Source organism: Xenopus laevis, chromosome 6L (assembly GCF_017654675.1).
Source record: "Xenopus laevis strain J_2021 chromosome 6L, Xenopus_laevis_v10.1, whole genome shotgun sequence".
Classification (NCBI taxonomy): Eukaryota; Metazoa; Chordata; class Amphibia; order Anura; family Pipidae; genus Xenopus; species Xenopus laevis.
Genome location: NC_054381.1, coordinates 6,350,688 through 6,368,994, shown reverse-complemented (window position 1 = coordinate 6,368,994; position 18,307 = coordinate 6,350,688). Strand labels below are relative to the sequence as shown.

Sequence of the window (18,307 nt, the reverse complement as noted above, 5' to 3'; positions counted from 1 at the left end):
CTCAGTGACACACGAGGGGTACAATATGGCTCCAGGGGGAGGCCGGGAACCATTGGAAGATGGGTTGGGCATTTGCTAGTTCACTGGGAAGGTATAAATGCCCTTAAAGGAAAACTATACCCCCAAAATAAATACTTGAGCAACAGCTAATTTAAATCAAATTAAGTGACATTAAAGAATCTTACCAATCTGGAATATATATTTAAGTAAATATTGCCCTTTTACATCTCATGCCTTGAACCACCATTTTGTGATGGTCTGTGTGCTGCCTCAGAGATCACCTGACCAGAAATACTGCAGCTCTAACTAACAGGAAGAGATCACCTGACCAGAAATGCTGTAACAGGAAGAGATCACGTGACCAGAAATGCTGCAACTGTAACAGGAAGAGATCACCTGACCAGAAATACTGCAGCTCTAACTGTAACAGGAAGGGATCACCTGACCAGAAATACTGCAGCTCTAACTGTAACAGGAAGAGATCACCTGACCAGAAATACTGCAGCTCTAACTGTAACAGGAAGAGATCACCTGACCAGAAATACTGCAGCTCTAACTGTAACAGGAAGAGATCACCTGACCAGAAATACTGCAGCTCTAACTGTAACAGGAAGGGATCACCTGACCAGAAATACTGCAGCTCTAACTGTAACAGGAAGAAGTGTGGAAGCAAAAGTCAATCGGCTCATGTGACCTAACATGTATGGTTTGTTGGTATGTTTGTGTGCACAGTGAAATGTACAATCCCAGGGGGCGGCCCTTATTTTTTAAAATGGCAATTTTCTATTTATGATTACCCAAAGGCACATACTACTAGAAAAGTATATTATTATGAAAATGTTTTTTACATGAAGCAGGGTTTTACATATGAGCTGTTTTATGCAATATCTTTTTATAGAGACCTACATTGTTTGGGCGTATAGTTTTCCTTTAAGGACCCACTCACAATATACCGGAGCTCACTGAGCATGTGCAGTGCCACTGGCACTGCAAGATGGCTGATCTGCTCTGGACAACTTTGAAGTCCTGGATCATTATTGCTATAGGGCTGCGGAACATCTGGGCTGGTACAGTAAGTTCAGTATATAACCGCATTTCTAGCCAAATTAGAACCCCTGTTTTATGTTTTTCAGAGAACCAGAAAAAAATTTGTAAAATCTGTGAAAATGTAAATTCAGGGAAATGCATTATTATTCTGTATTGTTGGAACTAGAGTCCTACATCAGGTCGGGTACACACAGAATACCCACAAAGTGATCGGGTTTTGGGCAGAAAGTTTAGACTCCATAATCAGGCAGCAACCTGCCTTTGTACCCAGCTACGGTGCAGAACTTATTGGGTACAGGTCTGTCCAACTGGCCCCACGCAGGACTTTAGTTGGAACCACAAAAAAGTGGGTCACACACAGTAACACTTGGAATTTGCCGGCCAGGTCTTTCCCTCGCAGAACTCTGTGTTGGGGGAGGTGGCACCAGAGGATCTGATAACATTATCCTCATGATCTCATTGTTATACTTTGTAGCCAAGAAATGCAGAACAGAACCCAGTGACAGGCGAGGCTGATGGATATTCACTATTCCTGACTTTCTTCCTGGATTCCCATAACTCTTCCCAATGCTGCTCCATAAATCCCACTCTATTGACTGACAGGGGAAGGAAGCGCGGATGAAGCAGACTAATAGAAAGCACATGGACCCTCCAATACTGATCCAACAACCCCGCGGGGTGTATGGTTATAGGGCCAGTGAGAGCTCCAGGTAACACTTACACCATTTACAGAGATGTCACAGTGCAACTTTAATTGAATTTTGTATTTATTTTTTATAACCAAAGAATCGCTCAGAATATTTTTTATTTTTGTATATTTATCAGGAAAAAAACTGAACATCTTTGCTATACAGAATAACATTTTACTCTTGAAATGCATGATAATAATCCCATAGGAGAAGGAAGTTAGCCTACATAAGCTACAAAATCATATAATCTCAAAATTTGGCAATTGCTAATATTATTTACAGATGGAACTACATTCTATTTTAGTTCAGTTCCCTGATTTATGTGCCTAATGTAATGCTCGTGTAAGTGTTTTCTTGCTGGAGTGGTAGAGATGGTATAGTAGCGAGAGATGGTGCCTATAGTAACAGTGGATAATAGTCTCTGGGAAGGGAGTGTGACTGTGGGATAGCAGGTATAGTAGGGAGAAATGGTGTCTATAGTAACAGTGGGATAATAGTCTCTGGGAAGGGAGTGTGACTGTGGGATAGCAGGTATAGTAGGGAGAGATGGTGTCTATAGTAACAGTGGATAATAGTCTCTGGGAAGGGAGTGTGACTGTGGGATAGCAGGTATAGTAGGGAGAGATGGTGCCTATAGTAACAGTGGATAATAGTCTCTGGGAAGGGAGTGTGACTGTGGGATAGCAGGTATAGTAGGGAGAGATGATGCCTATAGTAACTGTGGGATAATAGTCTCTGGGAAGAGAGTGTGACTGTGGGATAGCAGGTATAGTAGGGAGAGATGGTGCCTATAGTAACAGTGGATAATAGTCTCTGGGAAGGGAGTGTGACTGTGGGATAGCAGGTATAGTAGGGAGAGATGGTGTCTATAGTAACAGTGGATAATAGTCTCTGGGAAGGGAGTGTGACTGTGGGATAGCAGGTATAGTAGGGAGAGATGGTGTCTATAGTAACAGTGGATAATAGTCTCTGGGAAGGGAGTGTGACTGTGGGATAGCAGGTATAGTAGGGAGAGATGGTGCCTATAGTAACAGTGGATAATAGTCTCTGGGAAGGGAGTGTGACTGTGGGATAGCAGGTATAGTAGGGAGAGATGGTGTCTATAGTAACAGTGGATAATAGTCTCTGGGAAGGGAGTGTGACTGTGGGATAGCAGGTATAGTAGGGAGAGATGGTGCCTATAGTAACAGTGGGATAATAGTCTCTGGGAAGGGAGTGTGACTGTGGGATAGCAGGTATAGTAGGGAGAGATGGTGCCTATAGTAACAGTGGATAATAGTCTCTGGGAAGGGAGTGTGATTGTGGGATAGCAGGTATAGTAAGGAGAGATGGTGTCTATAGTAACAGTGGGATAATAGTCTCTGGGAAGGGAGTGTGACTGTGGGATAGCAGGTATAGTAGGGAGAGATGGAGCCTATAGTAACAGTGGATAATAGTCTCTGGGAAGGGAGTGAGACTGTGGGATAGCAGGTATAGTAGGGAGAGATGGTGTCTATAGTAACAGTGGATAATAGTCTCTGGGAAGGGAGTGTGACTGTGGGATAGCAGGTATAGTAGGGAGAGATGGTGTCTATAGTAACAGTGGGATAATAGTCTCTGGGAAGGGAGTGTGACTGTGGGATAGCAGGTATAGTAGGGAGAGATGGTGTCTATAGTAACAGTGGATAATAGTCTCTGGGAAGGGAGTGTGACTGTGGGATAGCAGGTATAGTAGGGAGAGATGGTGTCTATAGTAACAGTGGATAATAGTCTCTGGGAAGGGAGTGTGACTGTAGGATAGCAGGTATAGTAGGGAGAGATGGTGCCTATAGTAACAGTGGATAATAGTCTCTGGGAAGGGAGTGTGACTGTGGGATAGCAGGTATAGTAGGGAGAGATGGTGCCTATAGTAACAGTGGATAATAGTCTCTGGGAAGGGAGTGTGACTGTGGGATAGCAGGTATAGTAGGGAGAGATGGTGTCTATAGTAACAGTGGATAATAGTCTCTGGGAAGGGAGTGTGACTGTGGGATAGCAGGTATAGTAGGGAGAGATGGTGTCTATAGTAACAGTGGATAATAGTCTCTGGGAAGGGAGTGTGACTGTGGGATAGCAGGTATAGTAGGGAGAGATGGTGTCTATAGTAACAGTGGGATAATAGTCTCTGGGAAGGGAATGTGACTGGGATAGCAGGTATAGTAGGGAGAGATGGTGCCTATAGTAACAGTGGATAATAGTCTCTGGGAAGGGAGTGTGACTGTGGGATAGCAGGTATAGTAGGGAGAGATGGTGTCTATAGTAACAGTGGATAATAGTCTCTGGGAAGGGAGTGTGACTGTGGGATAGCAGGTATAGTAGGGAGAGATGGTGCCTATAGTAACAGTGGAATAGTAGGGAGAGATGGTGCAAGTACCAGGGATAGTTTATGGCTTCTGGGAAGGGACTTATCCTGGGATGTAAGTGTGCAAGGAATGCAGAGATTGGTGTAACACATTTAAACTGATTGCTAAATCAAATCAAGATCAGAGGACTGAGTGTGAATCAGCATTAGATCTAACCTCAGACTTGGAATACATTATCAAAGAAACTTTATCCCAATTAATTCATTCTTCAAGAGAACACCAAACACTGCCAAATTAAAGACGTCTCTCTCCACTTAGTGTTCACTAGAAATCTCTGATTTTTGGCTGAACCCCAGTTAATAATATATAATAAGGCCTCAAGCCAATATCCCAGCATTGTGGTACATCTGAAGCTGCTTATTCTCTGTGTAGTAAAGAAACAACAAAAAAAACTTGAATGTATAACATCTGAAAATGTTCTGGGACTTTCCATATTTGTCTTAATTCTTATATATATTTCTAAAGTCAGGTAATAATATCAATAAGAGCCAGAGATTTTTATACAAGATATAGGAAATAACTGACCCTAACCCTGTATAACTCAGCCTGCAGCCTTGTGCCTTTATATGGTCACAGAACAACCCCTCAGTGACTTCTAATATCCTTATCATTTACAGTAGGGGGTACATTATCCCTTATAATACATGAGTGATACTCAGAGTTCCCTGTATAACTCAGCCTGCAGCCTTGTGCCTTTATATGGTCACAGAACAACCCCTCAGTGACTTCTAATATCCTTATCATTTACAGTAGGGGGTACATTATCCCTTATAATACATGAGTGATACTCAGAGTTCCCTGTATAACTCAGCCTGCAGCCTTGTGCCTTTATATGGTCACAGAACAACCCCTCAGTGACTTCTAATATCCTTATCATTTACAGTAGGGGGTACATTATCCCTTATAATACATGAGTGATACTCAGAGTTCCCTGTATAACTCAGCCTGCAGCCTTGTGCCTTTATATGGTCACAGAACAACCCCTCAGTGACTTCTAATATCCTTATTAATTACAGTAGGGGGTACATTATCCCTTATAATACATGAGTGATACTCAGAGTTCCCTGTATAACTCAGCCTGCAGCCTTGTGCCTTTATATGGTCACAGAAGAACCCCTCGGTGACTTCTAATATCCTTATCGTTTACAGTAGGGGGTACATTATTCCTTATAATACATGAGTGATACTCAGAGTTCCCTGTATAACTCAGCCTGCAGCCTTGTGCCTTTATATGGTCACAGAACAACCCCTCAGTGACTTCTAATATCCTTATCATTTACAGTAGGGGGTACATTATCCCTTATAATACATGAGTGATACTCAGAGTTCCCTGTATAACTCAGCCTGCAGCCTTGTGCCTTTATATGGTCACAGAACAACCCCTCAGTGACTTCTAATATCCTTATCATTTACAGTAGGGGGTACATTATCCCTTATAATACATGAGTGATACTCAGAGTTCCCTGTATAACTCAGCCTGCAGCCTTGTGCCTTTATATGGTCACAGAACAACCCCTCAGTGACTTCTAATATCCTTATCATTTACAGTAGGGGGTACATTATCCCTTATAATACATGAGTGATACTCAGAGTTCCCTGTATAACTCAGCCTGCAGCCTTGTGCCTTTATATGGTCACAGAACAACCCCTCAGTGACTTCTAATATCCTTATCATTTACAGTAGGGGGTACATTATCCCTTATAATACATGAGTGATACTCAGAGTTCCCTGTATAACTCAGCCTGCAGCCTTGTGCCTTTATATGGTCACAGAAGAACCCCTCGGTGACTTCTAATATCCTTATCATTTACAGTAGGGGGTACATTATCCCTTATAATACATGAGTGATACTCAGAGTTCCCTGTATAACTCAGCCTGCAGCCTTGTGCCTTTATATGGTCACAGAACAACCCCTCAGTGACTTCTAATATCCTTATTAATTACAGTAGGGGGTACATTATCCCTTATAATACATGAGTGATACTCAGAGTTCCCTGTATAACTCAGCCTGCAGCCTTGTGCCTTTATATGGTCACAGAAGAACCCCTCGGTGACTTCTAATATCCTTATCGTTTACAGTAGGGGGTACATTATTCCTTATAATACATGAGTGATACTCAGAGTTCCCTGTATAACTCAGCCTGCAGCCTTGTGCCTTTATATGGTCACAGAACAACCCCTCAGTGACTTCTAATATCCTTATCATTTACAGTAGGGGGTACATTATCCCTTATAATACATGAGTGATACTCAGAGTTCCCTGTATAACTCAGCCTGCAGCCTTGTGCCTTTATATGGTCACAGAACAACCCCTCAGTGACTTCCAATATCCTTATCATTTACAGTAGGGGGTATATTATCCCTTATAATACATGAGTGATACTCAGAGTTCCCTGTATAACTCAGCCTGCAACCTTGTGCCTTTATATGGTCACAGAACAACCCCTCAGTGACTTCTAATATCCTTATCATTTACAGTAGGGGGTACTTTATTTTACATTTTGTGAAACTGCCTCTTTAAACTGCTTTTCTTGTCCATATCTCCAGTCACTAGGTGTCTCCATTGCAGCATCTAACAAGAACCATAGACAGGCCTCTCAGTGGGTAAGAGAAAGAACAAAAGACAGTCTATAGAAAACCCAGCTAAGGGCATTGAGTCTGTTTTATAACACATGACATGTTTCTAATTAACCCAATAAACCGATTCAGCCCAAACGAGCAGTTTTAGCAGCTGCAGGAAATTCCAATAAAAAAATGGAATTTGCTCAAAAAATAACCTGCCCTGAAATATCACAGTAAAATAGGCAGGAGGTGCTGAAATCCTTAACTTCTCATCTATTGGCTGGTCAGACACAAAAGTGAGATTGTTGGGAATTGTAGAATATCAGTGTCTGTTTATGAGAAATAATCAGCTGGTGCTGGGAGCTGTAATTCTAGAACATCTGAAGGGGGTTCTCAAGAGTAAATCAGTATTATATGAAAACTGGTCCTAATGGGACATGGAGGGGGTAACAGATCATGATTGATGTAATAGAATAACATTTTCATATTGGGGGAAATTTGGTTCTAAAAATGTATTTTTGGAGAACACATAATGTATACCATTGTTAGTTAAAGGGTTAATGGATACCGTCATCCCCAAATGTCACTCTTAAACATTTATGTATTATACTTTCCTGTTACTCACATATATCCAATTTCCATAAAATCACATCTATTGTAATTTGCCAGAGGAGGAGATCTAACGACACTTATGCAAATCAACCCTTGTTTTACGAAGTGAATTTTAATTATAATTATTTGTATCACCTGCTGTGGATACAGACCTCTCCTGATTGGTCTACACAGGCCCCATGATGTGATGTAGGAGCGCTAGTCTCATTCGGGAGGATCACATGATATAAGGACACTAGTTAATAAGAATAATTGTGTGATCCAAATGTTTATGGATGGGAAACTGATGGCCGTGATGTTGTTTTATTTTTTGTACAGCTTCTATCATTTGGCTGAGGATGAAGTGTTTTGTAACTCACAGCAACTTGATGCTGGAGATGTAATATTTCCACCTTTAGACTCCTATAAGTACAATGATATACTCAGTCTTATGAAGAAACCAGTTGTTTGTCCATTAACAAGGAGAAAAGGAAAGAAAGGAAGAGAAAAGGGAAGAGAGAAGGAATAAGGAGAAAAGGAGAGAGCAGAAGAGAAGAGAGAAGGAGAGAGAACAAAGAGAAAAGGGGAGAGTAAATGGGAAAAGGGAAAAGAGAAGTTGAGAGAACAAGGAAAGAAGGAGAGAATGGAATTGAATGGAGAAGGGAAGCGAGAAGGAGAAAAAACAAGCAGAAAAGGAGAGAACAGAATGGAGGAGACAATGTGTATATAAGACATGGGGGAGAAAAAGGAAGGAAGAAAGAAATGAGAAGAGAGAAGCCAACCCACTGGCCTCTGCCCAATCCTTTGTCTGTGCTAAAAGGCAAAATGTTGTCCTGAATTCAGACACACGGAGCCCACAAATACTGCACTGACCTCACACACCCTACACTGCTCCCTCGTCTGGCCCTTGCCCCCCAGACCCAAATGGAAACCCCAAGAGCAGGAGTGCGGAGCAAAATCATAGTAACGACTGGTTGTCATGGCATTGCTGCCAAGGTACAAATTCACCCAATGTTGGTGATTGGAGAAGTGAACTTCAACCAGGAGGGGATTCATCATTAACAACATGTCATATTTTCTTTCATTTAAACACTTTACTTAAAATCCAGTGTAAGTTACAAAATACATATTGTTCAATTCAGTGATGTAACTGGATGTTCCTGGGCCCCACAGCAAATCCAAATTAGGGCCCCGGAATATTGGTGAATTGTACTAAACTCAACAAGATGTCTCATTAATTAGGGCCATGCTGGTCCCACTACTCTCCTGTCCCCCCTCCTCTGCAGTTACACCCCTGATTTATTTACACTTACTCCTCACCTGCCTCCTGCATTGACTGACTCATGTAATGAAGTCTCACAGCTTCAACCAACCATCTAACAATAACCATTCCACACACTTCTAATAGTTTATTGCTTTTATTATAAACATCTATTTGGTTTTACACATGTTTCATAAAAATAGATATATAAAAATATTTGTATAAATATATAAAACATTTTGTATAAAAATAGATCTATAAATGAAAAAGCTGTATAAAAACATAAATATTCTTCTGGCTTCTGGGAGTTTTGCTCATTTTCCGTCAGTACATCGTTGGCATCAGTTTCAGGAGTTTTCAGGGAACTCATCAAATCCTCTGAAGGCCTTTTGTGCAGTTGGGGATATTTGGGACATAGAGTCATGGGGGGTTACAATCCCCCCTCACTGTCCTCTTCTCTAGTATCATCCGGGCTAGGGATGAATGGGGCTCGCACTTGCTTGGCCATAAGAGCTTCCCACATTATTGGCTATAAATACAAACAAAAACGTGTTACATTAAATATTGAATAAGTTGTGCCTATATAGCAATATGAACTCCATCATTAGATTCATAGAACACAGCAGAGGAATATAAAGTGTCTGCCTTGCAGTTATGTCTGGAGATATCTGCATCCCAGTGTTGGACTAGGGGGGTTCAGACCCACAGGGGCTGCCACATCAGGGCCTGCACACCCCCACCCTGGGCCCCCCCTCTGCTAATTCCAGGGCCCCCCTCACCAGCCCTCCTCCATCCGCCTCTCCCCTGCCCCCGACCAGCACGTACCTGCTTTTTTTCCATTGGTCGGACGGGGGGGGGGAGATGAGGGAGCATAAAGTTTCAGGCAGGGGGAGTGGATCTGGGCCGGCAGTGCCCACCGGGTTTTTACCTGTGTCCCACCAGCCCAGTCCGACCCTGCTGCCCCCCATTCCTCAGTACAACTGCCCTGCAACAGGTATAAAATAGAACTTACATCAAAGTAGCTACAATTCATCACTTCTTCTCCATCGTTTCTAAGTGATCCGAGCCGGCTTATACAGTCTTTGTCTAAGAGCTAAACAAACACAAATAAAAATTACACACAGGCCCAAAGCTGAATGAAAGCGGAAACTACAACAAGTTTATTCTACTGTTTTATTCTACATTTCTATTGGCTATAGTGTAGGCCTGTAGATATGGCACTTACCAGTTTTATCACCATACTGGTTTCATTATCCAGATTGGCTGGAAGTTCGGGTTCTTCATGGAAGACCTTTTCCCGCAATTCTCTAAAATTATTTCCGGTAAAAGGCACCTGCAAAAATAGAAAGATATCAAGTCAGGAACTCGGGTATTCTGAGAAAAGAACGACGGTATTACTCCGGGGCAGGAGTTGTTATTAGTGAAATTCTAATGGCAATTTGTCTGGGAAATTGAAAGAGATTTTATGGAATATTTCACTGGAACACAACATTGGACTGGGGGACCCAGAAACCACTGGTCCTGTTGCTTCAGGAACCCAATAAAAAAACCTCTGGGCCCCCAGTCAAAAAGTATTCTGTGCCCCCTCCAGCCACAAACCCCCTCGGGACCCCCGTGCCCACTGTTTCCTTCACCCGGCAGAGCCAATATTTCAAGCAGGGAGCGGGTCTGGGCGGGTGATGGAGCAGAGTGAGATCTTTACAATTTGAGTCTCTTCAATAGAATAAAGTAAATAGACAGCATTGTAGAACCTAATGGGATTATTAGTGACGGCTTTATACTCACGTAGCCAACGGCCATTTTATAGATGATTATGCCTAAAGCCCACCAGTCCACGCTTCTCCTGTAGTTTCTTTCTGCAAACATTTCTGGAGCCCAGTAACACTCCGTTCCACATGGGTAGGTCATTTCATCTCTGTAGCCAATACCTTAAGTACAAGGAAAACTGGGTTAGTTCCTAATCAATGAATGGGACTAATCTACTAACAGCTATAAAGGTGCATGTGATACATAGAGGCCAATGGAGAAGATCAATTATAGTCAATTAAAATGACCAAAGATATAATTTATATGAGAATTCATTTGTCTATTATATATGTTACAGGTATGGGACCTGTTATTCAGAATGCTTGGGACCTGGGGTTTCTTGGATAATGGATCATTCTGTAACTTGGATCATTCTGTAATTTGGATCTTCATACCTTAGGTCTACTAAAAAACTCATATTAACAGTAAATAAACCCAATAGACTGGTTTTGCCTCCAATAAGGATTAATTATATCTTAATTGGGATCAAGTACAAGCTACTGTTTTATTATTACAGAGAAAAGGGAAATGATTTTTAAGAATTTGGATAAAATGGAGTCTACGGGAGATGGCCTTTCTGGATAATGGGTTTTCAGGATAATGGATCACATACATGTAGAAAATACCAGGATATCTTACCTGCTTTGCACAACCCAAAATCTGCAATTTTGGCATATCCATCACTGTCTAGGACAATATTTGCAGGCTTTAAATCTCTGGAGGGAAAGAAATAACATGATCAGCAAAGTCTTTGGTTTCTGAACAGAGAACTAGAGAATGACCCCCCATCCTTACTATATAGGCCATATCTAATATTGACCTAGAATTCAGAACCCTCCTTTCCGCACCTGTAAGAGGCCACTTTATTCTGCCTCATAATAAAAATATAATAAAATATAACCCCTGAAAATTAAATTCCCTTTTTAATTCTCTTACCGGTGGACAATGCGATATTCATGTAAAAACTTAATCCCAAGGACGATGCAGGCGGCATAGAATCTGCAAGACAAAACACATATTTTAGTTGCAATTACAAATGTGGAAGATGTATCTATAAGAAGAAAGTGCAGTACTACAAGCCCATGTGAATGTACCAAAGTGACCCAATGATACTTACAAAGTGTCGCTTGGGGGCAGTGCTCCGTTCTTCAACCGGGATTCCAAATTTCCTCCAGCAGCAAACTCCATGGCTATGTATACATGGTGTTCTCTCTGGAAGGAGCAGAATAAGCTCACCAGGAAAGGGTTCCTTCTAATCCTCACCAGCCTTAATATGTCCCTTTCCAGGTAAAGTCTGAAACATAAACCAACCAACAAGTCAGGAGAAAGGAAATGAGTTTCCTTCTAGAACTATTTAATAGCTGATCAGTGTTCTCCAAAAAAGCAAATAACTAAAAAAAACTATAAAAATGAAGCAATAAAGACCAATTGAAAAGTTACTTAGAATTGGCCATTCAATAACATACTAAAAGTTAACTTAAAGGTGAAGCCCCCTTTAATGTGACAGTTGCCCAATGATATTAGTTTGGAGGAAAAAATAACTAAATCAATTCCTCAACTGTTTTTATGTTAAATAGACAAGTTGCATTGACACTCGTGCAAATATCGCCAGTAATTATAATGCTCACAGGAGTTGTGTGTATGTGGAGCTTACAGGAACGTATAACGTGTATATAAGAGTAGTGTAAAGGATATTAAAGATCATGGAGATGCTTCACTAATATACCAACCTGTTAATCATATGACTTTGCAAAATATTTTTCTTTTCCATCTTTTTGATGGCGACCGTTTTTCCAGACTTTTTATGTACTGCCTTAAAGACCTGAAAAAAAAGAGCAAGTTCATGAAATTGTGATAAATATGCAAATAAATAGCCTAATCTTCATTAGGGATGAGCTACTCACTTGTCCAAAGCTTCCACTGCCAAGCCACTCGCAGAACTGGAAATCCTCAATTGGAATAGAGGGAATAGCAGGGGTCGGAGAATCACTGAAAAGAAGAATAGAATGTTGGTCTTTGTAGGATTGAGGATTGGGGTTTCCAATAAAAGGATTAAAGAAAGAACTGGGCAGGTAACATTATAACTTACATTGAGTCTGGTGATAATTTTTCTGAACATTCACTGTCCGATCTCTCCCCAATCTGAGAGGGACGAGCACAAATCACAGAATTGGGTGGAGCCTGAGAAAGCTAAAGAACAAGAAGATTCTCTATTATTTCACATCCTTTATGGGAAAAAGGTCAATTCTGGCGAGAAGTAATGCAGTTATTAAGTTCTAGAAACATTATTATCTCATAATTATGACTATTAGGAATGCACCGAATCCAGGATTGAGCTTGGGATTCGGCCACGATTCTGCCTTTTTCAGCAGAATTTGACGAATCCAAGTGCCTGACCGAACTGAATCTGAATCCAAAAAATCATGTGACTTGTCGTCACACAAACAAGGACTTCAACATTTTTTTAACCTTGCGTCGAGGTTCTCATTCCTCCTTCTTTCCATAATTCTAATTCAGATTCGGTTTAGTATTCGGCCAAATCATTCACAAAGGATTTGAGATTTGGCTGAATCCTAAACTAGTTGCTTCAGTGCATCCCTAATCATATTATGTAACAGCAGTTAATGAATTCAGAATTATATCAATTACAAGATGTCATCAATATGTCAATATTAGGTACTTACGATTTCAAGTTTCTCAATATAATCCTTCTCTGAGTTTTCTGGCTCTCTGTTTGGAGAAACAGAGCCACCGACCAGACTGTTTGCTGGTATGTGATATTCTGCAAAAATGAAATAAAATATTGTAATTACTTTGCTTTGGGTTGTACAGAGTATGGGTTTATTATTGGTATAGGTACCTGTCACCCCTGGATTAACTCAAATTGGATTGAATTAGAACATTGATTTACTTTATCTTGTTTTCTATGTGTGACAAATTTAGCATCTAATAAAAGTATGTGACTATAAATATTATGGGAACAGTGAGGAATCCAACATGGAGGACATACTGATACTTGTGTCATGTAGCTGCTCACTATAAGAGAAACAGACATAAATACTGTACCTGGTCTGTTCAGCTTAACTGATCTTCTACTTGAGTCCTGTAAAGATAAAAATCACAATATTTTAGGCACAACAGCGTCTCTCATATTATATGTCTATATATGAGTTTGCATTGTCTGATGGTAACACATTTCTGTTGTACATAAGAGAAAATATACTGAACACTTGCTGACCAATAGAACACGCTGTACTTACATCCGATTCCTGTGGCAGATACTCAGACACACTTTTGATACTAATATCTAAGTATTTTGATAGAGAAACAGAGGTATTTCCACTCGTTTCTTCTGACTCTTGTGATGGATATTCAGTCTGTAATTCATTATCACTCTCCTGTCTTATATGAGACTCCTCTGGCAGATATTCCGTCTCTAGTGATAATGAACTTTCACTGCCTGGGGAAGGCGCAAGGAAATGTTTCGCAGATAATAATGGTTTGGGCTCATCTGAGAAAGGACAAAAATAAAATAAGAGACATGTAAATTAGTATATGTATTTATATACAGTAACAGAGATTGGTTATTTATTGTGCAGGAACTAAGCACAAACCAATGACCCATCATATACTATACCTGAAGGTTTCTTGGCTTCTTGTACCATTATTAGTATTACCCCAGGACTTGGCTCAATATCAGTAGGGTTATCTACGTTGCTGGTGATGCCCTGTAAAGATAAATATTGAAAGATCAGATGATATGCAACAATACAGACCATCAAGTGCTAAAGTGAAAATAGGAATGGCGAATTGCACATAACAAGAATTACTCTAGAGCTGCTCTAGAGGTGCTAAACTGGCAAGCAAGGGAAACATCTACCCGTTAGAGTCCTGCACGGGTCCATTTGTGTAAACCAAATAGCTAGATCAGCGAGGGTGGGAGTATTTTGCAGGCATTCTGCAGGTACCACCAGATACCAGACCCATTGCAAGTCTCTACTACCTGCCATAATTAGCTGAAAAAGCTGTTTCCCAAAGAAATTGAAATTGCTGTTCCCCAAGAACCAAGTAGGTGGATGTACCAGTCATTCATTCTAAGTAAAATACCAGTAGAATGAGTTAAAAAATTCCTTTCTTCATTCTTTAAATGTTAAACACTTCAGTGATTCTATGTCTTGTCTGTTTGAGACCCAAATAAATGGGATCTATGAATGATCTTGGTTTCATATTTGGAAAAACTTTTCTATTGCATCAATAAAAAAATGATTGAAAGGCACTTACAGCAGTAGATTTCACAACAACCCTAATCACTGCAGCTGAAGGGCACTCAGAATCATCAGTCGTAGTCTCTGAACTGTCTGTGCCTTCTGCATCTGCAAAAACCAAACACATTTACATGATCAATGCACATGGTACTCTTAGAAAGTATTAATATTGGATTCATATTGGAAGGGCAATGGGAGAACATACCTGTAGAGTTATCAGCTTCACTTTCAGATGTGCTTGACACTTCTTCTATCTCTATGACCTCGGTGTGGTCAGATTCCTCTTCAGTGTCCTCAGCAATCTCGTTGAGTATCTCCATGGGTTCTACCTTAGCTTTCTCCATAATTTCTTTTACTTCCACTTGTTTTTTAGCCTCTTCTTCTTCTTCACTTCGTGCTTCTGGAAATCTCAACTGTGGCACTTGGAAAAGACTCACAGGAGTAGGCACGTTGTAGATCATTGGTTCCTGAATTCAAAATAGATAGATATATATTTTATTTTATCTGAAATATAATTTAATTAAAATATATACATAGAGTCATAAAGATGTAATGCCAACTTACGGTATTGTCCAAGATCAAAGGATGAATCTGTAAATAAAAGTAGAAAAATGTCAGTAAGAAATCTCTATTAATACTGGTTGTTTATATAAGAAATAAACCTCTAATAAGGATACTGAACTAGATCCCAATAACTTTTTGCTTTAATAAAAATGTGTAACATTCGCCTCACCTTGTTCTTATGTTGAAAGAAGTTCCGTATAGTTTGACACGTTGATCGAATTCTTCGTAACATTTTTTATAGTTTCTGCAGGATAAACAGATTCAGATTTGATTATCTCACATTTTCATTAGAAGAATGTAAACAAGACTATAATTATATGTATAAATATATATCTCATAAACTGCTAATTGTAAGGTAATACCTCTATGTAAAAGTTTAGAAAATGAAAGGAAAGTTTCATAGACATAATATATATATAATATATCTTAATTTCACCCTATTAAATATGACCGATGGCCAGTAAATTATTATTAAATGCAGCAAATATCAAAACTATTACTTCTTTTAACTACTCAAAGGCCTGTTTATCCAATTTCGAAAATTGTGAAATTTTAACTACATTTTTGTATCGCAAATAAACTTGTAATTTTACAAAACAAGGAAGTTTGCTTATTTATTAAAATTATGAATATAAATAAATCTCAATTTAATTAAATGATTAATAAAAACTCTGCGGGCCAACAAACTCAAAACTTTTACAAAATCACTAAAAGATTTACTGGGAGAACTCCCACTGATGCCAAAGCTTAACATTCTTGTTTTTTGGGTGTTTTTTTAGCTTAATACATTTCAAACATTTGAGGTTTTGAAACCATAATTTGAATTCATGCATATTAGAACCTAACAATTCAAATTACAGTACAAATTATAATTTGAACATTGATAAATCAGCCCCTTGGCCAAGTACTCACAATTTAAAGTTGAAAAAACTCTAAAAACAAAAGTCAGTTGGTATCAGCACTAACAACAGCGATTCTAACTGTTAAACACCAACACTAACAGCTAGAACATCAACCAATATATATTTATATATAGATTATATATATATATAGAGAGAGAGAGAAAGAGATAGAGAGAGCCAAGTACTTACAAAGTCGATAAAATTGATGAAATTGATGAAATTGAAAATAAAAAGTACGTTGATATCAGCACTAACAGTAGCGATGCTCACTGATTAGCAGCTAAACACCAACTGATCAACAATGGCTTGTTACTTATGATATGTCTCTTGGGGCATTATGACATCATAATAATATCACATGATCCACCTGACACTCTTGGGGCATTATGACATCATAATGGTATCACATGACCCACTTGACATGAACATCCCATAAACACACACCTGTAGGATGCAGACTGTATTCCCTACATATTATCCCATGAGATGGAAACTACTGAATATGGAAACTACTGAATATAAAAATCTCAATTGAATTAAATCATTAATAAAAACTCAGCGGGTCAACAAACTCTCAAAACGTTTGCAAAACCACTAAAAGTTTTACTGGGAGATTAGTACCTAACAATTCAAATTGCAGTGCAAATTATAATTTGAACATTGATAAATCAGCCCCTTGGCCAAGTACTTACAATTTAAAGTTGAAAAAACTCTAAAAACAAAAGTCAGTTGGTATCAGCACTAACAACAGCGATTCTAACTGTTAAACACCAACCAATATATATTTATATATAGATTATATATATATAGAGAGAGAAAGAGATAGAGAGAGCCAAGTACTTACAAAGTCGATAAAATTGATGAAATTGATGAAATTGAAAATAAAAAGTACGTTGATATCAGCACTAACAGTAGCGATGCTCACTGATTAGCAGCTAAACACCAACTGATCAACAATGGCTTGTTACTTATGATATGTCTCTTGGGGCATTATGACATCATAATGGTATCACATGACCCACCTGACATCAACATCCCATAAACACACACCTGTAGGATGCAGACTGTATTCCCTATATATTATCCCATGAGATGGAAACTACTGAATATGGAAACTACTGAATATAAAAATCTCAATTGAATTAAATCATTAATAAAAACTCAGCGGGTCAACAAACTCTCAAAACTTTTACAAAACCACTAAAAGTTTTACTGGGAGATTAGTACCTAACAATTCAAACTGCAGTGCAAATTATAATTTGAACATTGATAAATCAGCCCCTTGGCCAAGTACTTACAATTTAAAGTTGAAAAAACTCTAAAAACAAAAGTCAGTTGGTATCAGCACTAACAACAGTGATTCTAACTGTTCAGCAGCTAAACACCAACCAATATATATTTATATATAGATTATATATATAGAGAGAGAAAGAGATAGAGAGAGCCAAGTACTTACAAAGTCGATAAAATTGATGAAATTGATGAAATTTAAAATAAAAAGTAAGTTGATATCAGCACTAACAGTAGCGATGCTCACTGATTAGCAGCTAAACACCAACTGATCAACAATGGCTTGTTACTTATGATATGTCTCTTGGGGCATTATGACATCATAATGATATCACATGATCCACCTGACACTCTTGGGGCATTATGACATCATAATGGTATCACATGACCCACCTGACATGAACATCCCATAAACACACGCCTGTAGGATGCAGACTGTATTCCCTACATATTATCTCATGAGATGGAAACTACTGATCAATAACATGAATACTGTATAATATATATTTATATATATAGATAGAGAGAGAGCCAAGTACTTACAAAGTTGATGAAATTGAAAATAAGAAAAGTCAGTTGGTATCAGCACTAACAGCAGCTAAACACCAACTGATCAACAACAGCCTGGGGGCATTATGACATCACAATGTACAACTGGCTTAAACATCATGTGATCAACTTGTAAGCTGAATATCAAATTACATGGGACTACATTTCTATTAAAGGTCGAGAAACACACAAAAAAAGGAAAGAGTTTCAGTTTTTTGGTTCAAACAAAAACGGATCATTTTATTTGGGGTGCTTGAGACAGGGAGAGAATAGAAAACCACCTTAAAGCTGATTCAGTCAAAGGAAAATAATTAATCATATCATACCTTTTGTTATCCTTATTTTATTTATTTGATATCCTTTATTTATTTTGTCACATAATAGATCAAGTGTTGTACT

At 39.0% G+C, this 18,307-nt stretch overlaps 1 protein-coding gene across 1 annotated transcript; it reads right to left on the bottom strand.

Annotated features, from left to right (window-relative positions):
• Nucleotides 1-8,975: 8,975 nt before the first annotated feature.
• Nucleotides 8,976-15,254, bottom strand: LOC108718670 (serine/threonine-protein kinase N1-like). Its single transcript, XM_041565736.1, has 15 exons — nt 15,168-15,254; nt 14,620-15,070; nt 13,976-14,066; nt 13,599-13,849; nt 13,405-13,441; nt 13,023-13,120; nt 12,428-12,528; nt 12,243-12,327; nt 12,069-12,160; nt 11,456-11,632; nt 11,275-11,337; nt 10,978-11,054; nt 9,758-10,460; nt 9,545-9,625; nt 8,976-9,061 (listed from the first exon to the last, which is right to left on the bottom strand). The coding sequence occupies exons 2-13, from the start codon at nt 14,728-14,730 to the stop codon at nt 10,231-10,233; spliced, it is 1,413 nt and encodes a 470-aa protein (XP_041421670.1). The 5' UTR covers nt 14,731-15,070; nt 15,168-15,254; the 3' UTR covers nt 8,976-9,061; nt 9,545-9,625; nt 9,758-10,230.
• Between the last annotated feature and the right edge of the window lie 3,053 nt (nt 15,255-18,307).